This window comes from Leguminivora glycinivorella, chromosome 1, assembly GCF_023078275.1.
Source record: "Leguminivora glycinivorella isolate SPB_JAAS2020 chromosome 1, LegGlyc_1.1, whole genome shotgun sequence".
NCBI lineage: Eukaryota > Metazoa > Arthropoda > Insecta > Lepidoptera > Tortricidae > Leguminivora > Leguminivora glycinivorella.
The window spans coordinates 26,329,654-26,356,651 of record NC_062971.1 but is presented as its reverse complement, the minus strand read 5'-3'; the positions used below and the strand labels follow the sequence as shown (position 1 = coordinate 26,356,651).

Below are 26,998 nucleotides of genomic sequence, written 5' to 3'. Positions count from 1 at the left end.
CGCTATTAGAGACCTGAAGCGTGTTTATAAATAATGTCAATAACGTTTTAGACAGTGTAATTAATTTACATTAGTAATAGAGCCAATAAATATATTAAAAAAAAAAGGACTTTGACGTCAGCGTACTTGTATGAGAACTGGTATGGGAGCATACCATACCAGTTGAATTGGATTGGGACCACATCATTCACACTTTGGTGGCCTGACAACAGCCCGCCTAGAAATGAAATGACAATCGTTAACGCTAAACGCCGGTTGAAACGCATTCTGGCTCTGTCGCGCCAATAAGGAAGAGAGCAACGATATTATAAATTATAACGATAATGTACTATGATTAACGATATAACGGTACGTAGCCAAATGTACAAATGGCTACGTACCCAAGCTAGTTTAGATACCTATTTGTGAACACCTTGTCCACTCCGATATATCTGACAGCGGCAATGCCATTACATTTGGTAATTGCTATCAAAAACACGGTACATTCGTGTATTTTATAGTACTAGAGCCCACGACCAAAACCATGTCTCATAGCAATACGGCAAAAACCCTATAAAATCGTTAGATTGTATGATTCTGAACCCGACTAGGTATGTAGTAACGGTCGAAAGTGTTGCAACTGCGTGGGAGGCCATTTCTGCTGTGTCAAAAAAAAAGGCAGTCGGTATTATAGCAATACGTCTGATAGTGAAAATGTACATAGATTTTATAATTGTATTACGAAAAAGTTTGTTTTCAGACATTTTGCGCGTAGCACATAGCCTGAGCGCATTTTTGAAAATGTCAACAAATTTAGCCGACCTGTATCATAGCAATACGGATAATTTTTTTTTTAACTTTTCGTATTGCTGCCATGATTACCAAAAACCTGTTTTCAGACACTTTAAGTGTAGCATATACTCCCATAATAGAGAAGGTGCTACACTTAATTTGTCTGATATAAATTTTTTGCACATGTGGACAACTTATTTTATCATGTCTAACAATTTTCAGACATATTGCTATGATACCGATCGGTAAAATTTGTTAACATTTTCAAAACGGTCTCAAAATTTAATGCGTTCACATTTCCGTCTGAAAATTGTTTTGTTCGCATCAAATAACCAAAATTTACTAATAAATAAGATTTTCAGACGTATTGCTATGAGACATTTTTTTTGTCTCATTTTTAATTTTTTTAAGTGATTTTACGGGTTTGCGCTACACCACTAACGTCTGAAAAATATGTTTCCGATATCTCAGAACTATCATTCAACTACATTCTGCAAATCAGACATATTGCTATGATGCAGTTCGGTAAAATTCTTTGACAATTTTGAAAATTCGGTCAGATCAAACGCTACGCGGAAAATGTCTGATATTGGTATTTTCGAGTTCAGAATAATCGTATCTATCGATTTGATGCGGTTTTGGCTGTATTGCTATGAGACAAAAATTTTGGTCGTGGACTCTCGTACTATTAGATAACATTAAAAGCTGATAAACGAAAAACACGCATAAGCGCAGAATATTTTTATCTCATATTAGAGAATAACCTATTACTTATTTTGATAAAATAAAACTAGTTATATTAAAAAACATAGACTTTGCATCGACAACAAACATATAAATTGCTAACGCATTTTAGGATTTTATTATAGGAATAGTAGGTATTTTATTTTATCCTCTTAGAAGTCGATTTGTTTTTTGGTCTTATATATATGACTGATGAGGATACTTCTTTTTCTTTACTATGTATATTTAGAAATCTGTAACATATTTAAAACATCTTCGCCCATTTGTAATATTTATCAGTTTTTGCTACTGAATGTTAAAAATCGCATCCGAGTTGTCCTATCGATTTACAACCCACGTATTCCGTTTCTCCGATCACGAAAAACCAAAACAAATCATACAGGGATGGGTATGGTTGATCGATCTCGCAGTAAACTGACTCCGGTAGTAAAAACAAGTAAAGATGACTGCGCGCTGCACGCGACCGTTGCCAAGATATCACACAAACATGGAGGGACGAACCGCGTTTCAGAAACTTTCTTTGTCAGTTTTAAATACCACCATCTTGTTTTCCTCCTTGTTTCCTACTAATATCCTTATTATAAGTACATACCTACATGCGAAAGCTCTGACCGTCTGTAATTACATTTGCATGCCCTAAATGAAAGCTTTAAAATTCAGATTTGGATGAAGTTTAATATCAAGATATGGTTTTAATAAAAATATGTTTTTTATGAAGCACCGTATGGGTGCCGCAAGACGGGCGGGGATCTGGCAGGCCCAGGCGGAGATGGCGGGACGACCTGGACGTGTATCTCAGCGACTAGCCGGAGATCGCTCATAACCGGGACCAGTGGAAATCGAAGGGGAGGCCTTTGCCCAGCAGTGGGACACGGTATAGGCTTTAAATAATAATAATGAAGCATTCACATTATTATACGGAGATGAAGTTCCGGGTAAAGGCCAAGCATGATCCATTTGCGAGTGTTGCGACACTTACGGCGTGCTTGCGTTGCACAGCATTCTTTTGTTTTAGGTACGTAGCAAACGTATAGATCTAGTTGGCTCTTATTATGAGTCAGTTTATTTGGAGTAATAAAACAGAGACCTTTCTCACTGCGCATTCAAGTTGCCAATGGTGAAAACGACCCTAATTCAGAACACTCATTCGAATAATTACTAAAAACGAAATTTAGTTTTAGTTACATGTCGTCTATTTCTGGCCGTACAATAGTCGTTTACGATAGCGGCAAGCGTGCCAGTGGCTCAATTAAAAAGTAAATCTTTACTGGGCAGCTCCCGTAGCGTGGCGTGAGTAAAGTGTGTCAGACGGCGGGCGTAACGAGGGCTGCTTACCATAACGTACTCGCGAAGGAACGAGAGGGGCTGTAGCTCCCTTTGCTGGAGAATCTGACTAGGATAACCGGTATAAGTATGAGCTTACGAACAATTACCACTAAATGTAATGTGATACCACGATTATAATGGTTAGGAGTAGTCGTATTTAAGTTAGGCAAGCAATAGAAATGACTACTCCGCGCCGAATTCACGACACGTGCAAGATTTTGTTTAAATGTTTTTGATAAAATCGAGACATTTGTTCTGTTTTCGAATTTGGTAACCGGCGTCACTGTGGTTTATCATTTCTAACAACCCTTCTTAAAATCATTATTGATACAAAAACGAATCTCTTCAATACAATTCACGATTTAAAACCGGATGACTGGAAAAGAATGTCAAATAATTAAAGGCTTAATAAAAACAACGAAAAATCACTTGATCTACAAATAGTGATCAGTATCTACTTGAGTTTTTTCTCCACACTAGACCATGCTGATTCCACATGTAGGTGTAGTACTGATCCATCCTAGAAAAAATGCTAAAATCAAGAACGATAATACGGGACTGACAATGAACATACAAAAAAAGCGTACCCCTAGATGGCGCTGTTTCGCAGCATGGAAGTGGCCAAAATCATATTTTCCCCAAATGTTTTTGCGTGTTTTTATTTTTTATAAGAACAAATTAGGTACATATTTCTATCATGATAATCAATACACATTTTGAAAAAAAAAATTGTAGGCATCATCAGTGTAGTTATGATAGTATCTAATAGGTGGCGCTAAAAAATGGAGGTACGATTCAGTATGAAGATTGTAAATCCTATATAATTTCAACTTGCCCTCTCCTATATGTACCATTTACAGTTCCAAAATGTAATATTTATTCCAAAATGTCAATATTAGATGTGAATCAAAGTTCTGCCGTTCATTTCAATAAGTAATTGAAATAATGTGGATACGTCGAGCTCGTGGATCGCCCGCTTCCGGCAGCAAACCGCTCGGCCTACATAATTTCAGATGTAAATTGGTGAAGTGGCGGTGGCTGACCATTTGTGTGTCAAGGCAAGGAGTTTTGCGTGCGGCTTGCGCCTGCTCAATCGATAGGATTAATGACCTTGGCGTTGACCTATCTAGTTTTCTTGTAAACACTGTTTCTTTATATTTTAGGTAATAGTTAGGTACGTAGATATAGTCGATGTCATTTTGATGGTAATCTGTATGTTTAATATGTTTAAATATTATATTTTTTCTCATATTTGTTTATTATTATTTGTATAGTTAAGAAACATTTTTGGCAAATAGAGTAGGTATATTATATGTACTTAAATAATGATACCTATGTAAAATTTTGTTTACTCAATGACAGTTACGGTAAAACAAACTTTTTAAAATTATTTCCATATCAAATGTTAGTTACATTAAGAACAAGTCCAATCTGATGCAATATTATAGTATAATAACTATAATATGGACAAGATAATAATGACACGAAGAGCTCACTGAGTTGTCTTTCTGAATAATCCAAGTGTCGTGTCGCGTTGATGTCGTATACTTTACACTACCCATACCGCCCAACGTAAACCCGTAGTGAATTATGACAATACTCGTATACATTGTCAAACTAAAACTGCAATAAAATAATCAGATAATTACCTGCAGTTGCCTGATAAACAACACTTTACCGCAATTTCCTTTCATTTTACACTCGCTGCGAATTTGTACTATAATGACAAGAACTAACTGCCGTAACCTTATGAATAATTCATAAATATTTAGCACAAAGCAAGTATGATTAATAAACTTAAGTATTCGAGCTATAAACTTCATGAAAATTTTTGGTTAAGGCTTGAGGAATTCGTATAACTACATATTTACGTTATTCTTTTACGAAATTTCTTATTTGTATGCATGACGGAAGTGACTAGCATAGTCATAAAGTTCGTTAATTACCTATGCAAAAGTTTTTTTTTTATAAATTAATAGAGCCATGCAGACCTTAAACTAAGCTACAACTTTGATTCTTAATTTAATACATAAATACGTCGAAAATTAGATCCAGATCCCATCCATATCGTCTCCTGCCTGGCAAGAATGGTAACGATAAATGATAAAACATCTGGCCGTCCCTATTTATTTTATCAGTTGTTTTATCATGGTCGCGCGATAGACGATAAAATTCAGGCCGTCCCTATCGCACTTACTAATAGTGCGATAGGGACCTATTTTATCGATTGCCTGCTGATGATCAAAATGTTGACGTTTAATAAAACCACATAAAACTAGTAATCGGCCAAATAATCGTGATAAACATGCCATTATCATGGGCGTCACCCCACCAGCATACGAAAAATACTCAGTGTGATATACCGATCTTATACCTACCAGTAAGTGACATGCATATTTACTAGTAGGTATCACATTTTAGAAATATGTAAAAGCTCTTCTTCATTATTTAGCTTCCTCGGAAGTTCATCAATTTAATTGCTATGCTGAAAAAAAAAGCGGAAGTGACTTTGCATTCTTTAAACCCTACCTAATATCGAAAAGCTCTAGCAGTCAATAGGCAAAAAGCTTTTGTTATTCAGACTTCTTCATGATTATAAATCATAAGGTGTTATTTTCATAAAAATGATTATTTATACAGATTTGAAGGAGATTCATAGCCTGATCTTAATATTTTCAAAGCCAGTGGGGCTTCTCATGACGATCTGACTTTTTCGTCCGAGTACCGGACACTTTTTTCTTTGACGTTACATGTTGTATATGTATAGCTATGATACAGTTTATAATTGGATAAACAAGGAGAATAATTAGGCATCAGTATTACTCAGTATTGCTTTACTTTAGACTAAGTTACCTAACAAGAGCTATTATGCATCCCAAAATCAAAGAAGACAACGAGGAACGACTACCTGAACACCCGATATTTTTTCTTAACCTGAAACGTGTTCTATTTACCAACAATGACAAGATTCCACGAATAATTGTCTAATTTCCGTTCTACATTTTCGCCCCTACTTGTATTTGTCATTACCATGACAGTGCTCCGTAAAGCCATAGCGAAAGCATTACAGCTTTCGTAATAGGGGCGAGGGTCAGCACTTGAATCGGCTCTGACAATTTACTAAAAGGGTTTACATAGCGGATATTGCAATGCTCAGGAAGTGCCCCGCCGCGACGTTATTCGCGAAATCAGGACACGTGCGGAAATTAGCTTGTAGAGGGGATCGATTAACGATAATTTGTTTTTTTTTTAGGTACATACCTATAAAAATACAGAAAATGTTTACAATAACCAACTTGCTTTACCTAATATTTACCTAATGCATCTTAGGTATTTATTTAGGTATAACGTTTCTGTCCTGTACCGTAATCGATTGTTGATGGACCTTACTTATTTGTTTTTACTCTTTATGTATTTTGATTTTTCTTTTTATAACAATTGAAGTGTTTTTGTTTATTTTGACTAAACTAAATGTTATACTTATAACTCTATATTTTTCCTAAATATTTTTCTATTATACCTAGATATTTTTCTGGCACGAACGAAGTGACACTAATAGTGATACAGTGGTTAATAGTTTATCGATAACTTACATCATAACATGTCAATATAGGCTTGAATTTATGTCTAATTAACATTAATGTTTTATACAAATGTCACATATTTGAAAATAAATGGACAATAATAATAAATCGAACCATATTTTAATACTTTACATAATTTCTTACAAGATTATTCAAGATTATAGAGATTATTATGAGGGGTAATTAATAACCTCATGTAAGGCTATTTATCGATAAAAAGATTGTCGATGTTTTTCTTTTGTCAAGCACTAGCAACTTGACGTTCGTGCTAGAAAAATATCTAGGTATACTTATAATATATACTTATATATACTTATATACATTGCTTGAGTTTTACATATGTAAAAAAAGTTAACAAATATACATCAATTCTAATACATTTAAATCTATTCTAATAGTTTTTCATCATCTTGAGAAAATCGGACTAGTCTCAATAGTCTCAATAACATGGGCACTGGAGGCACGGCAGTCACTTTCCTAAAAACTAACCTACGACAATTCTTGGAATTGGTAGTCAAACTCCCATAAGCCAAGCGGAGCCGGGGTAACGCAAAGACTTGTTTAAGGCATGAATAGATATAATTATTTTTGCTATAAACCTATTTAATAAATCTACTTTCCTAATTCACGTTCCGCAGTAATTTGGGCTACTTATTTTTACAGAACAAGGCCGTCCTCGACATGAGGAATGTATCTGCCTAAATTGCGGCAACATTACGAGTGATTCCACTCCTTTATTGCTAGCTACAATGCAAGAGTTAGGTGTGCCTAGACCTATCCCATCTAGTTTATAGGAATTAAACATGACCTAGCCTATGAATATCAATATATTTTTTAACCTAGGGAGTGACCGGTTTACGTTGATGTATCCTACATCCAAGTTATTTTTAAAATCGGTATATATATCATAATTTTCAAAACCTGAGGTTAGTTTAGTAATGTTATCGTTAAGAAACATGATTACAACTTTTGCTTAATATATTACTAATAATCATTGCACCAACCTTAACATTTACGTGTGCCGAATATTTTCTGCACATAGCTTAAAATATGATTTTCCTCTAATATTGTATAGATTTATTTTATACCATCTCAAGTTCACGCTCAGTGAGAATGTGAAAAACCTGAGGTCACGTCACGTCGCCTTACAACATTTTCCGTTCAGTGTAAAGTGTAAATCCAAATGTAGTTAATAACCGTTTGTGTGAGAGATCATTAGAGTAATTGTTAAAGCGAGGCCGTGCACACTCTAAGCCAATCACGGGAAGAGGGCTGCTAATTCTAAAAGTAGTCAGCGAGTTTCAAGATAGAGCGGGGACACATATTAAGCGCGGCTGGGGAGTAACAAATAATTTATTCGGCCTAGGCTGTGCATACTAATTTACCATGTGATCCCCTGCCTAAGAAACTGGTAACTATAAGTAGGTATAAAATGTTTTTTTTTATAAATGTATACTTTGTACCTATCTTGAATCTATGGAAATAAATACGAATCAAAAACTGAGAAAATTGATGACCTATAAAAGATATATTGTTTTGTCTAAAAACTGAGTTTCATAATATCTTGATGAAATTTATATGCTTTGTAACTATTGATTTATATTTAAAAAATAATGAAGTATCAAAAAAAATATTTAAGAAAAGGAATTTTCTTTTAGGCTTTAGGCATAATTATTTTTTTGTGGAGTGAGCACTCTCAGCTTCCTTATTTCTCCGTGGTAACCAGAGTCTTCTAAAAATATATAAGCCCGCTTGAGCGTATCACTTGCGGCGCGCGACAGCTTGGCCGCTTGTTACCGACACGGAAGCTCGGCCGCTCTGCCACTCTAAACTGAAACATTAGCAGCGTTTATTCCGTGAAGCTCGTCGTGACAGCCTCAAGGACTCGTCTTAATGAGCCACATTAATAAAACTATGCTATTTCACATGTAATTTTCCTATCGTAGAAGAAAATAGTGTTATAATATAATAACTGCTAGAAAATTTACATTATAATACCCAATGCAGTTTTCATTTACTGAGTTTCCATTAGAAATAATTTGTTTAATGTTTTTTATAAGTTCAAAGAAATTACCAATAACAATTAATTATTTACGTCGAAATTAAACAAATCCTAGATGTAAGGAGCTAACTAGAACTGAGTAGCCCAGGTCATGTGCAGTTAGTCCGAAATAAACTAAAATTATTTAAAGAAGCTCCAGACAACATTAAATATTTATCAATGTTTACATGTCTTCCTTTACTGCGCCAACCGGTATTAAACGCGATATAAACCCGCGTAGATCCAACCACACGATTAATACGAATTAAATTTAGATATCAAAGTTGTTTACGTTTAGAAGTTTTAGGACATCATTAATCTGTTAGGTCAGGGAAGGCCACTGACGTATCATTAGGGTGACCTAATGTCATTTATTATTCATATTAATTAAGTTCTCACGTTCCCGGATCCTTTTTTATAGTTTTACCCGTCACAAGACTGATTACGGGTACTAACTCGACGTACAAACAACTATTAATTAATATACCAAAAAAATATAATTATTCATGAATTAGTTTTTTTACATATCTTTGGTGTGTAATTGAATATTAACTTATAGTACAATATATTATACAATTTAGTATACTCTCGATACGTAATTAAGTATGTACTTATACCCAAAATACACAGTTACTCCCTCCTCCTCCTTTAGTACTAATAAAATCGAATGGACGACCGAAGATCAAATTATATATTATATAAGGATAACTACATAATTAACATAAAACTGTAGAAAACAAACGACGGCGCCAATTTGTACGAAAAGGTCACATTTTTAGTTTCAATTATTTTTAAATATTATAAGAGATGTGAAAAGGCACATCCTGCTCTTCAATACATCACTCACGTGGTCACAAAAGAGTTTCCACCTATTTTATAATCCTGAGCATAGTGGGGAATTCATATAGAATCTTCTTCTTCGTTCACGTAAAATATATTGTTTTATTCCCTTACGGTACCATCTACTAGTATTTTGTAGCACTGTTAAGTATCCACGGAAAGGTATATAATTATCTAACTTACTGTTTTCAAAATGGCCCTTAATCGGATTTGTTTCGTTCTATGGAAGTATCGCAATTTGCCATAAATTGAAATACTAAAATAAAAAATTAAAACAGAAAATGAAAATAATATATCCTATACCTACACTCACATGCTTTTGACGTCTGTGAAAATGATCAAGTGTGGGTGGATATGTTGTGGATGATGTACCTAACTTATTAAGATTAATTTTTTTTTGTATTTAAAAATTGGTTTACTCCACAGACCACGGGCATGACGCCACTCATGTACGCGGTGAAGGACAACCGCACGTCCTTCGTCGAGCGGCTCATCGAGCTCGGCTCCGACGTCGGCGCCAGAAACAATGTAAGTACTCCTACAACTCTTCAAATTGACTCTTATAAGGCCAAAAGGCACTTATATTAGATATTTCAAATACCATGTAAAGTAGAAAAATATTCATAGATAAGTACAGATTCCGTTTATACACACGTATCGAAACCATGGCGTGTTGTGTAGTTTTTATTTTTAATATTTTTTACTTGCTTTTTCTTAAACTTGCCCTGAAAGTTTTTGACGACGTGTCAAACACAAACGCATTCAAAACTGAAATTTAGACTTTATCTTTATGCACTGAAGCACAGTATAATAAAGAGTACTATCATACAGTATGACCACTCCCGCTCCCCGCTGAAAGTGCAACCCACTCTCGGTTACCTCACAGTTACCGCCTGTCAAAAACGCGAACAGTCGACCTGTCATATTTCACTCATACAAGCATAACACGCGTTCACCTAAACGAGCTTAGACTGTGTGCTAGGAACGCGCCTCTTTCATATATTTGATCGCCATGTCCGAGGTGTGACTGAAGTCTAGGTTGCTCTATAACATGGAGGCAATATATAAAAATCGTTTTTACGACAATAACTTAGGTACAAATGTTTATTTATTTATTTAATCTTTATTGTACACAAAGAAAGAAAAACTTATAGTACAAAAGGCGGACTTAATGCGAAACAGCATTCTCTACCAGTCAACCTTTAGGCAAAGCAGAGATATTGTTATTTGAGATATAATGTTATTAATTATTATGTCTTGTATAGGTATACGCAGATTACAACAAAATTACATGAATAAATATATGTGACTACCAAGAAACGGTATTTCCGGACGTAAAAAATAATAATACAGCACGCGTACCTAATACCGGTATCCATAAATATACTGCAATTGGGTTACTCGAATGTGGTGGCCATAATTTTGCATGTTATGAAAAAGTAGATGTGATATCGATTGGCTGGCCAGGGTACTGGCTATTTGGTACACACCAGTAATTACCAGCCAACGTCTTGGTAAAGTGGAACAAAGAGGTAATTTGCCGCTTGCCTGCCGCAGGGGACTTATTCTCAAACGTGCACTTGGCGAAACTGAATGAAAACTAAAACGTTTTAGCCTGCCCCTGTGTGCGAATTAAATATTAGCATTTATTTATTTATCGTATGGCATATTTACGTCTTACTGGATATTAGCATTAAAATCAGTATTAAAGTAATTTAGTATATAATTTCTAGATGATTTTATAACAATTTTTAGCTTTTTAGCTATAAAATGAAGAAATATACAGAAGGATAATCAAAGCAATTCACATATTTATCAAGAGGATAAGGTTCAAGATTCATTAAGTTTTTGACGGTGAAATGAAACAGTGATGAGGTCACAAGTTCCAAAGAAAACGTAGACGCCTACGGCGTAGAGGTTCAAAATTCAAAAGGATATTAATTATCAATACCAAGTTGTTCTTCTGTTTGCTCATAGATGCGTATGTAATAATTACTAATTAGGTAGACATTATTGTGTCTTCGCCTTACATGAAGTATAGTAAAATACGCCCACAGGCAAACCATAGTAGCAAGCTACGGACTAGAGCTCTAATTGGACAATTTTACGGTGCTTTATAAGCATTTGGAAGTAAATGGCTGTATTAAAAGATTAGCTCAATATAAAATATGAATGTAAGTCATATATTATATTGAGCGTCAAAAGTGTCGTTTCTTAAAACACAATTTTGAAACTGAGACAAGTATCCGATCCATATCGTATCTATACCTAATATTTGGAGAATTTTAAAGTTCGAATTGGGCCGCAAGTTAGTCTGGTAGGGTTGACTGATGAATACAAGAAATAATGTGTTAATGATATACTACTAATAATATATTTACAAGGCTACTAAGTCATTAATTAATGAATAAATACATATACAGAAGTATAAATAATATCGAACATTATATGCCAACTACAACGAAGTACTCTGAACAACAATGCCCAGTGCACGCCACTAAGTTCTCAGACACAGCAATTTGATTTCTTATCGCTAGCTTCAACTTTTCCGGCCGCTGACCAGTCAAATGCCACATCCTTACTCACGACTGACTCATGAATGGTGTTGGACTCGTGAGTTTGACTTCACAAATGACATCACCTGTAAAATCCGAAGGTGATCGAGGAGACGCACGCAACCTCAAAATTATGCCTACATTAAAGCCAGGGCTAGGGGGTAAGACAAATTATTGTTGAGGTCAATGCATATGATTTGGTAATTTGACCCAACTCTGTGCAATTATATGTACCTATAAAAAAATAATAAATAAATAAAAATAAATATTATAGGACATTCTTACACAGATTGACTGAGGCCCACGGTAAGCTCAAGAAGGCTTGTGTTGTGGGTACTCAGGCAATGATATATATAATATATAAATACTTATATACATAGAAAACATCCATGACTCAGGAACAAATATCAGTGCTCATCACACAAATAAATGCCCTTACCGGGATTCGAACCCGGGACCGCGGCGTAGCAGGCAGGGCCACTACTGACTGCGCCAGACCGGTCGTCAGATCTATAGCTCCAATAAATTAACCCTGGAGTCGTAGCAACTGTTTCGTTATGTTATGACGATATTAAAAACGCGTATAATTGTTTAACTTTTGCTTTGATTTTTAAAAGTGTAAATGCCTTGGATGAGGCATTGAGTTCAAGACTCAACTGAGGCACAGTAATATTTCACTTTTACGTAAATTTGTAACTAAACAAATTAAGTACGTAAATTTGTTTTTAATATTAAAATTTGTATTTGGCAGGACAACTACAATGTGTTGCACATCTCTGCGATGTACTCCCGTGAGGACATCGTTAAGCTGCTGCTCTCCAAAAGAGGAGTGGATCCTTTTGCCACCGGAGGGGTAAGTTCTTGTATAAGTACTTTTTTTAAATGTTAATCTCTCTCTCTCATAAGCTCTTGTGGTAACGCGAAAATCAGCTACCATACTAGTTGCTTAGCCAACATGCCAATCGTCGCTTGTCGAGCATCTTCACTTATAAACTTTAAAATACTACTTTCTGGGACTTATCTAAACGTTACTTATCGCAATTAATATTGTTCTCGTGATTCTGGTTGGCTTTTAACACCAACTCTATCAGTGTTTTTGAAAACTAGGTGCAGTTTTTTTTTCTGAAACCCCCCTTTCTATTTCCTTTCCATATTTTTGTTTGCTACGAAGACTAACTAATGCTAATAGGTAATTTTACGGGCTAGGCACTCTATTAAATTGTATATATCGATGATTTATTAAATTTACACTTGTGTTTGTAATAGAGCCGACAGCAGACTGCGGTCCACCTCGTGGCCAGCAGGCAGACCGGTACGGCCACCAGCATCCTGCGGGCACTGCTCACGGCCGCAGGGAAGGACATACGACTGCGGGCTGATGGAGTGAGTACATATTTGTATAAGAAATGAAAGCAACTAGGGACAAAGAATATGTCGCACAGCTAACGATGTGCCCTTCACGGGAGTTGTGGAAAGTGGAAAAATCTCCTTAAAGGAAACATGAGGAATATTAAGAAAAAATACAACAGCACTTTTTTAAGACCTGCCGGCTGCCGGCCTTCAAATAAGCAAATAATATAAAAAGAGAGAAGGATCATCCATTATGGTTTTAAATAACGGCCGTACAGAAATATTTTTATATTGGTCATGACAAATAAAATATATGCTCACAATAATTTCCAAATGAAGTCATCAACGGTCGAAGCTTCTTATTATGACGTGTTTATATATCTAGTTTATAAAACTAGTGCCTACGCCAAATCTTGGGATTCGTTGTCAAAGCGGACCCCAGGCTCCCTTGAGCCGTGGCAACTGCCGGGATAACGCAAGGAGGATGTTGACGTGTTTATACATCTATTGCTAGATTGTTTTTATAATAACTCGAAAGGTAAAGTAATAAAAGTCAACTGAAATTAACTGCTTGACTACCTGTAGTCCGGCCCCTGAACTTGAGCTACAGTCCCACGTGGCGGAAAATACGAAACTTAGCATCGTGTTTTCTGCTGCTCTTTCTGCTTCTGCTTAACATTATACGAGTACCTATATCTTTACATAAATATAGTAATCTGTCATGCGTCTAGCAAATAAACCCGAAATGATAGACCGATATGCAGATTCCAAATCGAACAAATGAACGAAACTCTACAGGAGCACTTCAATTTTTATGAAATGTAAAGGATATTGCATTCTCTGTAATTGAAATAAAGTTGTTTAATCGAGGAGGTTCGCAGGCAGATTGGGTGGCGGTGCATCGTTAGTCGCGGCATCGCGTGCAGCCGCGTCGCCTGGCACCGCCATCCGCCGCCATCAGGAACTACCCCCGAAAACGCCCTCCACTGTAAACAAAGCCCCTTCCAGCGCCAGACCCGTCCCGTAACGTCATAAATGAAATAAAACTAATAAAACTTTTGCGCTAGCCATGTTTTCACTTACACGCACCAGTCTGACGAATATTAATTACTTGTTCCTATAATCTGAAATCGAAACAACAAAATACTCGTGAGGTCTCAAGGACATACCCCCGTAGTAAAACGTGCCTCCCTTGCGAATAGAAACTAGCTAATTAAGATCCGCGAGCTTTAGCCTACGAGCAAACGTCACAACGCGAATTTACAATGCAAATTAGGCGCGGAATATTAGTTATAACGTCAGAACTGAATTTCAAAATTACTTATTATAATACAAGAAGTCTCAGTCATTCTTTGGGCGCGAGCTGGACGAGACCTCTGCTATGCCCCGACTCGTACCCGGGTACTAGTAGACTGGCTCAATGGAGAACCAAGTACGTATACCCCACGTCGGTGATCCGTCGCTGTGAATCAAAATTGTTACCAATTTTGCATGCATCGGAATCTAATATGAAGCACGATAGTCGATCGATTTGGCATTCCCCGTATACAAAGATTGCACATAAGTTTGGAAGTATTGTCTGTGGTGTGACAGTTAGCGGCCGGTTCGTGCCGCGCCTCGCCGCAGCCGTGAGTTGCACTAAGCTGCACCGTATGGAGACTGCATTTACTTCAGTGCGGGTTTGGCGCGAGCCCGGTGCCGATAATGTCTGATGGCAGGCCGGAGCCCCCACGTAGCGCGAATCCGGTGCGCGGCGGCGCCCGCAGCCCGCCCGGCACTTCGGCTCTGCAGCCGAAAGATTTGCAGAAACTTGAACTCAGTTTCATAGAGTTGAATAAGGAAAGAGCTAGACAGAAAGAATGGAAAAAGTTAATTCGCGACGTGGTGTTGCAGAGGGGCAAGATCCCGCTCCTGCTGGCGGTGGAGGCGGGCAACCAGAGCATGGTGCGCGAGCTTCTCAGCGCACAGACCGCGGAACAGCTCAAGGTAAGTTCTTTTGATTGACGCCTGACAAATCACATGGAGCAATGTTATTTTTATTTACACGTACGTTCAGGTTTTTGAGGCACTGCTTTACATATCACAAAATACTTTGTATAATACCTATTTGAAATGCGAAATGACGTAAATAATTAATATTACTATAATATAGAATGACTTTTTGTGATATACGGATACTTATTTTTATATAATATATGTACCTTACACAATTTGCTGTTATGTAGGTTAGAGGGTGCATACTGCATAACCTAGTTTTGAGAACACAAACATTTAATAAAGTAATTATGTTTTGTCACTTTTTTAATGTCTTTTTTCAAACTTTTTGTGTTTGCTCAACTATTGAGATGTTCTAGGTTGGTAGACGAGGCGAGTTTTTCTGCCTACACTAAACATTAACGCCTTGATATGCTTGGTCGCAATCGATATTCTTGCACTTTAAGTACCACCACTTTTGAGCCTGTAGGTACAAATGTTCGTGTCACGAATCACTGCAAAGCTTGTAGAATGTATGTATACATAGCGTTCTTAAGAGTGAATTGCAAAAAAAAATGTACAAAGTTAAGGACTTGTAATTATTCAAACTAATTATTCTGTTACGACAGTAAAATTAAACCTTTTATTATGACATTTATATTTGAGTTACATGCATGAAAGTGTGTTAGAATGTGAGTGTGTGTAATAAATACAACCAATTATAGGAGTACATCATACAAGTATAAATTCTACACAATATACGTGGTTAATTTTCGTAACAGAAACGAATCAATTAACTTTATATTTATATCAATAATCTACGCATATTGATAATGTATGTTTGTGCATTACACTGTTAAAACGACTAATAAAAAATTGTGCGAAAGTAGTAGAGCTTCCAGTAGCATCATTTTAAGCAGTGCCTTAATAAACCTGCCTTCAATAATCAATACAGTCTGAAATCTAATACAAACCAATAAATCAGTGAAAATATCAGTTATCACGCTATACAATCTGGCGCTGAAATTTACATTATGCATTGGTTTATTCAGCGCACCGATGAGTTTCAACACTTTCAACTGAAATTGATACTCGTTTTGTATACCTACAATGCATAACTTCTGCGATTTCATTTATTTCGATAAACAACTATTTTTTGTATAACAATAAAGACACAAATAATTAATTATCAACGGTAATTAATATGGTCTCACCTAATTTATCCTACTAACAAAAGTATATAGTAAGGTAAGGTATATTCGGGTGATTGAATAATAATTTTTAAGAAAAAAAAACCGTCGCCTTTCGGGTTCTGGTGAAAGCTACTTGCGAATGTTGGATTATGTAGAAATGTGTAAGTATTTTTTTAAACTGCTTTTAATGCTTTAATTATTAGATGGCAACACAAATGAATATACGTATAACGTTAAGGTTTGAGGAGTTTCCTCAATTCCTCATGAATCCGATTATATTATAAGAAATCGAAGCTTGACAAACTTTGACTTCAAAACTCAATATGCTTAACAAACATAATTAAATAAATGTCACTGTTCTGAACTTAAATGCATGCTTTTCTTACAAAAATACCAAAGTCACTATGAGTGTGCCGTTCAGGTTTGAGGAGTTTGGTTCTGACTATCATCAGCAGTTCCACTGCACCAAATGTCACTGTTCTGGACGTAAGTGCATGCTGTTCTTATAAAAATACCAAAGTCACTATAAGCGAGCCGTTCAGATTTGAGGAGTTCGGTTCTGACCATCATCAGCAGTTCCACTGTACCAAATGTCACTGTTCTAGACGTAAGTGCATGCTGTTCTTATAAAAATGGCAAAGTCACTATAAGCGTGCCGTTCAGATTTGAGGAGTTTGGTTCTGGCCATCATCTGCACCAAATGTCACTGTTCTGGACGAAAGTGCATGCTGTTCTTATAAAAATACCAAAGTCACTATAAGCATGCCGTTCAGATTTGAAGAGTTCCGTTCTGGCCATCATCAGCAGTTCCACTGCACCAAATGTCACTGTTCCGTACCTAAATGCATGCTGTTCCTTTAAAAACACAAAAATCACCATATGTATGCCTTTCAGATTTGAGGAGTTCCCTCGATTTCTCCAGGATCCCATCATCAGAACTGGGTTCTGAGAAAAATGGGACCAATCTGTATGCATATACATTCAATCAAAAAACGATTCAGTAACGACGGAGATATCGAGGAACAAACATAAAAAAAAAATAAAAAAAAAAATACGGGCGACTTGATAACCGTCCTTCTTGAGATATGAGGCGACGGTTAAATAAAAAAGGACTCCTTTTCAAAATGATCCAGGGAAATCCATCTTACAGTCTGGCAAAAACACTAAAAATCAAAAAGTGGTAACATTGTCGTGTCATCTCGCTTTCTCCCACATTAAATAAAAAAGAATAGAATAGAATAGAATTTTGTTGTAAAGGGATGATACCACATTTTAATTTGTATTATTTTTTGACAAGCTGTAAAGCTGACGTTAAATGTTACCAGGCATCAACGCCGGCCGGCGACACGGCGTTGCACCTCGCCGCGCGGCGCCGCGACGTGGACATGGCGCGCATCCTCGTCGATTACGGCGCAGCCATCGACGCCACCAACGAGGCCGGCATGACCGCGCTGCACATCTCCGCCGCCGAGGGCGACGAGCCGCTCGTCAAGTACTTCTACGGAGTCAGGGCTAATGCTGCCATTGCTGATAATGAAGGTATGTTTCTCTTCTTTTGGTGGCTCCTTACCTACGCTTGGTAAACAACGGCAACATCGAACACGTGCCAAACGCCATACAAACCACAAACAGGGCACCCTCCACGATGGCGAAGTTGCTAGGGTGTCGAATTGTAAAAAAACCGACGCTGATGCTGATACCTTGGGATCGGCTCCAAAACAAACACCGAACAAAACATCCATCTATTCATCAATGCTCGTGTTTGGTGTTAGCCGTGTGTATTCCATTTTAGACACTTGAATTGAAACAATGCCACCCCATTACAGACCGGACTCCGATGCACTTGGCGGCGGAGAACGGTCACGCAGCCATCATCGAACTGCTGGCAGACAAGTTCAAAGCGTCTATCTTCGAGCGCACGAAGGACGGCAGCACGCTCATGCACATCGCCTCCCTGAACGGCCATGCTGATTGCGCTATGATGCTCTTCAAGAAAGGAGTGTATCTCCACATGCCTAATAAGGTACCTATGATGATTTTACTGCATAAATACAAACGATTCTTTGAGCTTTTTTTTAATGTACAAGAACCAAATGTCATTATTGTCCTTTTAATTTGTGACATTATAAGTTTATAAGGCAAATCCTACCCGCCCAGTCAATCCTATATGGCTAAGTAGGCAAACGCTTTGATGACTGCGTTAAACCGGATATTCTTTTACGATTTTTCAGGATGGAGCTCGCAGTATACACACAGCCGCACGCTACGGGCACGTTGGAATCATCAACACCCTGCTGCAAAAGGGGGAAAGTGTAGACGTCACTACTAATGTAAGATAAAATATGTTACCCTTGCAATGAAATTTGGTATCAAAATATTTTGTTACATTTAATATGCTTTCCATTGCCAATGTGCAGGATAACTACACGGCTCTCCACATAGCGGTGGAATCGTGCAAACCTGCTGTGGTGGAAACCTTACTCGGGTATGGTGCCGACGTACACATTAGAGGAGGAAAGCAACGAGAAACGCCATTGCACATTGCTGCGAGAATACCAGAAGGTATACTATTATGCGATTCTTGTAGGTATAATAAGATAAAATATTTTTTTAATACTTAAATATCACTTGTATGTACACATTTTTAGGTGATAAGTGTGCATTGATGCTGTTAAAGTCTGGAGCAGGGCCAAATAAAGCGACTGAGGATGGAATGACACCAGTTCACGTGGCGGCTAGATATGGAAATTTAGCAACATTGATACTTTTATTAGAAGATGGAGGCGATCCTCTAAGGAAGTCAAAGGTAAAGATACTAAAAATTATTCCTAAATACATATAAACATTACTTTTAACCGGGACCAGAAAGTAATAACATATTTCATTATGATTCACTTTCAGACTGGAGAAACACCCCTTCACATGGCTTGCAGAAGTTGTCAACCGGACGTCGTACGCCACCTCATAGAATTCGTGAAGGAGCATAAAGGCGAAAGCATCGCCACATCATACCTGGACGCCGTAGATGATGATGGAGCTAGCGCACTCCATTATGCTTGCAAAATCAAAAAAGAAGAAGTTAAAATTCCTGCAGCTGACAGAGAAGTTGTTAAATGCCTTATAGAAAATGGGGCTGATGTAACCCTTATAACAAAGCATAATCATGAAACGGCTTTTCACTTTTGTGCTATTGCGGGAAATAATGATGTGATGACAGAAATGATAACTCATATGTCAGCTGCTGATGTTGGTAGAGCTCTTAATAAACAAAATTCTGTTGGTTGGACACCACTTCTAATAGCATGCCATAGGGGACATATGGAACTGGTCAGTACACTATTATCCAACCATGCCAGGGTAGATGTATTCGATGTTGAAGGACGCTCTGCTTTGCACTTGGCAGCAGAACACGGTTATCTACAAGTCTGTGATGCACTGCTAACCAATAAAGCCTTCATCAATTCTAAAGCCAGAAATGGAAGAACAGCACTGCATTTGGCAGCAATGAATGGGTACGCGCACTTAGTTAAATTTTTAATACGCGACCATAACGCCATGATAGACGTTCTTACACTGAAAAAGCAAACGCCGTTACATTTAGCGGCGGCTAGCGGCCAAATAGAAGTTTGTAAGCTTTTGTTAGAGCTCGGTGCAAATATTGATGCTACTGATGAATTAGGACAGAAACCTATACATGCCGCGGCACAAAACAATTATTCAGAGGTCGTTCAGTTATTTTTACAGCAACATCCAAACCTCGTAATGGCCACTACAAAAGACGGCAATACATGTGCCCATATTGCCGCTATTCAAGGTTCAGTAAAAGTGATTGAAGAACTTATGAAGTTTGATCGGACTGGTGTTATTTCCGCTCGTAATAAACTGAACGACTCTACTCCGCTGCAGTTAGCAGCAGAGGGAGGCCACGCAGACGTTGTCCGAGTCCTCGTAAGAGCAGGCGCATCTTGCACCGATGAGAATAGAGCAGGGCTCACCGCTGTACATTTAGCAGCAGAGCATGGTCACACTAACGTATTAGATGTTATGAGATCAACAAATACTTTGAGGATATCAAGTAAAAAGCTGGGTCTTACTCCATTACACATAGCAGCATATTATGGACAAGCGGGTACTTATTTTTGTTTTGTAAAATATTACATAATATATGTGTTATCTTATAATCAGTTTTGCTAAATGTTACATTATTGCTTTTACAGAAACCGTCCGCGAGCTACTGTCCCATGTCCCGGGAACTGTAAAGTCGGAAGCCCCAACTGGCGTATCCCTAGTGCCCGTACTAGGTTCCGAGTCCGGCCTGACTCCACTTCACCTGGCGGCTTACAACGGCAACGAAAATGTTGTGCGATTACTACTAAACTCTGCGGGAGTGCAAGTCGACGCCGCTAGTACAGAAAATGTTAGTTTAAATTGATAATTTATTCATATAGTATTGTATACAATGTATATAATACCTATAAGGAAATATTTTAACACTTGTTGAATACCTTTTCAGGGCTATAATCCGCTTCATCTTGCGTGCTTTGGAGGGCATATGTCGATCGTGGGACTTTTACTCAGTAGATCGGCGGAGTTACTTCAAAGCACTGATCGACATGGAAAAACTGGCTTGCATATAGCTTCTACCCATGGACATTACCAGATGGTTGAGGTTTTACTAGGACAGGGGGCAGAAATAAATGCCACTGATAAAAACGGTTGGACGCCATTACACTGCGCAGCGAAGGCGGGGCACCTAAACGTTGTCAAACTTCTATGCGAATCTGGAGCATCACCAAAAAGTGAAACGAATCTAAACTGTGCACCTATATGGTTTGCCGCGTCTGAAAACCACAACGACGTCCTTGAATACTTGTTGCACAAAGAGCATGACACACAATCTCTAATGGACGACAAACGATTCGTTTACAACCTCATGGTGTGCTCTAAAAACCACAACAATTTACCCATCGAGGAATTTGTGCTAGTTTCACCGGCGCCCGTCGATACCGCCGCTAAGTTATCCAACATCTACATTATTTTATCTACTAAGGTAATGTCATTGTCATTGCACACCTTGACATAGTATAGTTAGATACGTGCAGATGGCATCAAGTATTTAACATGCATTGTGTGTCCGTAACAGGAAAAGGAACGTGCCAAAGACCTCATCGCCGCGGGAAAACAATGCGAGGCGATGGCCACCGAGTTACTGGCTCTCGCGGCCGGCGCGGACTCCGCCGGGCACATCCTCACCGCCACCGACAACCGAAACATCGAGTTCCTCGATGTTCTCATTGAGAATGAACAAAAAGAAGTCATTGCTCACACTGTTGTTCAGAGATATCTTCAGGTAAAATATAGGTAACTTGCAAAGTTGCAAAAAAAAACTATTCTCACACAAGAAAACCATAAATGTATATATACTCGTAACTATATATGTACACCTTTATTGTTTCAGGAACTCTGGAGAGGGAGCCTCAAATGGACTGGCATCAAAATTATGTTCCTTTTTTTCGCATTTATAATCTGTCCACCTGTTTGGATGGTGTTTTCTCTTCCAATTTTAAAATACAATAAGGTTCCAATCATTAAGTTCATGTCATATTTGACTTCTCACATTTACCTCATGATATTGTTAGCTTTAGTGGCAATTACGCCCATTTATAACTCTATATTTAGGGAAAGTTTAGTACCAAGGTGGTACGAGTGGATGCTCCTCATCTGGTTGAGCGGCCTTCTTTTGTTCGAGCTAACTAACCCCAGTGACAAATCAGGCTTAGGATGGATTAAAATAGCAGTGTTATTACTGGGTATGATTGGGGTAGCCACTCATGTCGTAGGCTGGATATTTGTCGAAAAAAAATACTGGCCAACTCTAATGTACTGTAGAAATCAATGTTTCGCCTTATCATTTTTACTAGCTTGTGTTCAAATTCTGGATTTCTTGTCATTCCATCATTTGTTCGGACCGTGGGCCATTATCATCGGCGACCTCATGAAAGACTTGGGGAGGTTTCTCGCTGTGTTAGCGATATTTGTATTTGGTTTCTCGATGCATATCGTCGCGTTAAACCAGCCATTCAGGAATATTGTCAAACCAGAGGATGCAAAAATTGCAAGAACGGCTCGGAGGAAACTATTTTCCGACGGTGAGTGTGAATCTATTACATCATTTAATAACCTCATGATCATTTTAGATATACGTTTTTTTAGTTATTGTAGTTAAGTTGTAATGTTCGAAAGTGTTTGTGATATAATTATCTACTGTTATTAATTCAAATTACATGATAGATAATAACCTTCGAACGAAAAGACAAAACAATGATGAACAATGGACGAACCCACTGCCCGGGGAATCATACCGGAGAAAACAGGGACAGCCTACGGGACGTAAGTCCGAGTCCGAAACCAGATTATCTCTACATGTGTCACTATCATACGATGATCGCATATTATCTCGATGTGCTTATTTTATTTATTTTCTAATGACCCATGCATCCGCTTTAAAGCTTGAATGTTTATATCACATCGAGAATGTTATCATCGTTGGTTGATTGAAATAAATGTGAAATATTTTTGTTTTGTTAGATGATTGTGCTGCTATAAAACACCTCATGTGGAATGTGTTAGGAATTGTAATATACAATATATCGTTTTCCATAATTTATATCGTCATAAATATACCAATACGATATGAGTCATGGTAGCGAAATGGTTTAGATTGTCTTGTACCTAATTGTTAAGACTCCGTATACAATGCATATTCTGCTGCACTTGAATCATACGCGTGCTTTATGAAAACGTTTTGAATTTGAACCTACCTTGTTGACACAGAACATGCATTGCGCGTCACAACCCTAGATTTAGTGGAATGAGTGGCCGACCTCACGCATTTGATGGAGCAAGTTTTTTTGCGCATGCCGTGGCTGGCTTATGTCCTGCGTTTACTTTACACCGGTGTCTTGGCTCTTGAGGCACCTTTATGTTTCGGATATGTTTGGCTGATTGTCCTCCATGTGGCGCCGGGCGCGCACGCTGTCCATGTCTGTGACACCTAGCTGAAGTAGAGAGACGGGATAGATTGATGCAATGACTCGAACTAATACTAATCTGACACCATAATCGTAATAATTAGCATAAAAACCTTAACACTCCGATCATGTATCATTTTTTCATCATCGTACAAGTTAAAATCTTAATATTTAGAAATTATTTTTTTAATTCTTTATTTAAAACCAATGTATCAGTCTACCCCATCCTTTCTCCTACACGATTATTTAATGATTTTATACATATCTCTCACAGGCCTATGTGTTAGCTCAAAGTTGCCGAATGTATTTTTTTCTATTTCAGTAAGTAACGTTTAGTTTTATTTTATGTTTCACAAGGAACGGCTCTAGAGCAATATCACCGAGCGTTGCATCAACCTAATGTATTCGTGTCTTGATGTTTGAGTAGAACTAAAAGAAAAGTGGTCCATTTGAGTATTGTCTTCTAGCGTCATTGTCGGCGATCGAGGCGTTCGAGAAATTATTCTTCGCCCTTTTCGGCCAGCTCACCTTGTCGGACCTGAACTACGTCTCAGCCCTGCGGCCTCTGTGGAGTCAGAACCTGTTCAAGTTCGTGTTCGGAGGATACTTACTGATGTCGGTAGTGGTGTTGGTCACGCTCCTCATTGCGATGATGTCGGACACTTATCAGCGCATCCAGGTAACTGCGTGTGTCACCTCGCGTGTACGTTTGTTCACAGTGACCATGAATCCTCTGTTCTCGTTCGAGCTGCTGTTCTTCGCTGTGTTCGGGCAGACGACGACGGAACAGACGCGCGTGCACCGCAACGACAGCAACGTGCAGCCACTCTGGACCAACTATCTCTTCAAAATAGTGTTCGGAATCTACATGCTGGTGTCCGTGGTTGTACTGATCAATCTGCTCATCGCTATGATGTCAGATACGTACCAGCGTATTCAGGTAACGTCCGTTGGACAAAATCATGTATACTTTATGCATTACTAATTATCATGCCATACTTAACTAAACAATAAATGCAACTAAACATGTGGCTAAATAAATTAAATTATTACAATAAATTACTTATACCCAACACGCGTGTTTGCGCACTTCTCTGGCCAATGTACTTCCTACATATTACCTACTTATATGCAATAAGGCTGTATCATTTAAGAGATATTCACTCTTAGTATATTTTAATCACTTGCGCAAAATTCTCTATACATTACATAACTATTTTATAAAAGAATAAATTAAAAATTAAATTAAATTAAATTTCATTTATTTCAAGCTCATGGCTCATAAGATGTTATGTATTGGGTTGGTAAGAAAGTAACGAGCGATCGATTGAATTCCACATAAAATTTTTGAGAGATTTCTAGAATCTTCTACAGTCGAAAGTATATAAAGGGCGAGTCGCACAGTTTTTCGTCAGTCATTCACTAGCTGTCGCCGAGCTAATATAAGGAAGAAAAAGGACGAATTAAAAGTGCATGTAAGGCATTGCTTACTACATGAATTTCAGTCTGGCCATTCAGCCGCCGAAGCAGTGCGTAATATATGTCAGCGTGTTGCTCCTGAAGTTGTGTCTGAGGTCACGGCGAAACGATGGTTCCAGCGATTTCGTAGTGGCGACTTATCATTATCAGATCAACCTAAGTCTGGTCGACCGGTGAAGATTGATGTAGACAAATTAAAAACCTTAATTGAAGGAGATCCGAGGCTAACGAGTCGTACTCTTGCTACCGAGTTAGGCTGCTCTCATGTCACCATAGAAACACATTTACACGAGTTGGGAAAAAACTACAAATACAGTGTTTGGATACCGCACGAACTTGATAGAGATCAACTAAACCGCCGTGCCGATATCTGCATACAACTTCTGTCTTTTCGCCGCACATTCAACTGGTTGGACCACCTTATCACTGGAGATGAAAAATGGGTCTTATATATAAATCACACACGCAAACGTCAGTGGCTAGCTCCAAACGAAAAAGGAATAGAGGCACCAAAAACAGAGCCTCACCCGAAAAAAGTTATGCTGTCCGTTTGGTGGGATATTCATGGTATTATTCACTGGGAACTCCTACCAAGTGGAATGACTGTTACCGCATCAGTATACTGTAATCAGCTTGAAAATTTAAACCAAAAAAAATGTCAGAATCGTCCACAGCATGCTAAAGTTTTTTTCTTACACGACAATGCTCGCCCACACATTGCAAAAGTGACTCGGCTAAAGCTATTGGAGCTAGGTTGGAAAGTGATACCTCATCCACCGTACTCTCCAGACTTGGCACCTACGGATTACGCATCATTCAGATCGCTAAGCAATGCCTAGAATGAAAAAAAGTTCGATTTTTTGAATCTAAACCTAAGAACTTCTTCGCCGATGCTATTCATTCTTTACCAGAACGACGGAGACAAGTAGTAGATAACGAAGGCCGTTATATTTTTGATAAATGATTAAAATAATAAATTAAATAAAAATTACAATATTGGTTATGATTCGCTCATTACTTTCTTACCAACCCAATACAATAATACTTAAAAACTATGTTAGTGATACAATAAATTACTTAACTAAATGGTACACCGTAATTAAATAATTATCAGCTTAAGGTCGGTTTTTGGAATGAGACAATTGGCTATTTGTCGATTTCCGAACGCATGACAAACGTCAAATAGGTACCTAGATTCCATTTAAATGGGACTAGTCCCTAACTCCTTACTACTTAAGGCCGGCAACAGACAGTCTTAAAAATTCATAATCTTAAAAAAAAATTGTATGCAAACTGACAGTTCAAACTGACACTGACAGATCTGTCAGTGTCAGTTTGCATACAAATATTTTCTAAGATTATGAATTTTTAAGACTGTCTGTTGCCGGCCTAAGTCCAATACGCAGAAATTCTTTCCAAAAACCGATGTTAAGTATCACAAATGTTTTAATTTATAATTATTAAATAAAATTATTTACAAATAGAATAAATAGGTCTAGATACCTATTTATTATGTCTACATAAAACATGTTTAAATTTAAGTACTTAACATAAATAATTAACGTTTAATGCATGAAACTTACATTTACATTAATTTCCAGATATCGTATCTCAGATAAATCGTTTTCAAGGCACTGCCTTTAGATTTATATTTACTAGAGGCCACGACAATGCATGACAAAAATTTCTACTCCGATTAAAAACCGACTAGAATCGGCAAGTACCGTTTGCTGCACACGGACAATGTAACCTAATGATAGGAATTGATAACTGTGCGGTGTTACAGGCTCAGTCAGACATCGAGTGGAAGTACGGGCTGTCGAAGCTGATCCGCAACATGCACCGCACCACCACGGCGCCGTCGCCGCTCAACCTCGTCACCACCTGGCTCATGTGGCTCATACACAAGTGCAAGGTTCCTATAATTCTGCTACTAATGTTTCTATTGAGGAAATTTAAGGATATAAATGAGTATAGAGGTGCTACTCCTCAAGCTCATATGTATTTTTATATAGCAGATATCTTCAAGCAAATGCTAGACTACCATTGGACAAATGGCTGTCAAAAAGAATAAGAGTGGTTTCAGACTAGTCATTTATACGTGCGAATG

The 26,998-nt window shown here is 37.8% G+C and overlaps 1 protein-coding gene across 2 annotated transcripts in view; it reads left to right on the top strand.

Annotated features, from left to right (window-relative positions):
• The window catches only part of LOC125234761 (serine/threonine-protein phosphatase 6 regulatory ankyrin repeat subunit B), a 36,707-nt gene that overhangs the window by 5,493 nt on the left and 4,216 nt on the right, over positions 1-26,998 (top strand). Inside the window, exons 2-17 of one of the 2 annotated variants that reach the window (XM_048141185.1) lie at positions 9,733-9,834; positions 12,613-12,714; positions 13,128-13,244; positions 15,105-15,197; positions 17,704-17,917; positions 18,205-18,401; positions 18,610-18,708; positions 18,796-18,940; positions 19,027-19,184; positions 19,280-20,507; positions 20,596-20,795; positions 20,892-21,428; positions 21,522-21,728; positions 21,837-22,527; positions 24,129-24,349; positions 26,675-26,803. In XM_048141185.1, the coding sequence (XP_047997142.1) occupies positions 9,733-9,834; positions 12,613-12,714; positions 13,128-13,244; positions 15,105-15,197; positions 17,704-17,917; positions 18,205-18,401; positions 18,610-18,708; positions 18,796-18,940; positions 19,027-19,184; positions 19,280-20,507; positions 20,596-20,795; positions 20,892-21,428; positions 21,522-21,728; positions 21,837-22,527; positions 24,129-24,349; positions 26,675-26,803 (4,440 nt within the window). The remainder of the gene's footprint in view (positions 1-9,732; positions 9,835-12,612; positions 12,715-13,127; positions 13,245-15,104; positions 15,198-17,703; positions 17,918-18,204; positions 18,402-18,609; positions 18,709-18,795; positions 18,941-19,026; positions 19,185-19,279; positions 20,508-20,595; positions 20,796-20,891; positions 21,429-21,521; positions 21,729-21,836; positions 22,528-24,128; positions 24,350-26,674; positions 26,804-26,998) is intronic. The other variant, XM_048141262.1, reaches the window with a different exon arrangement.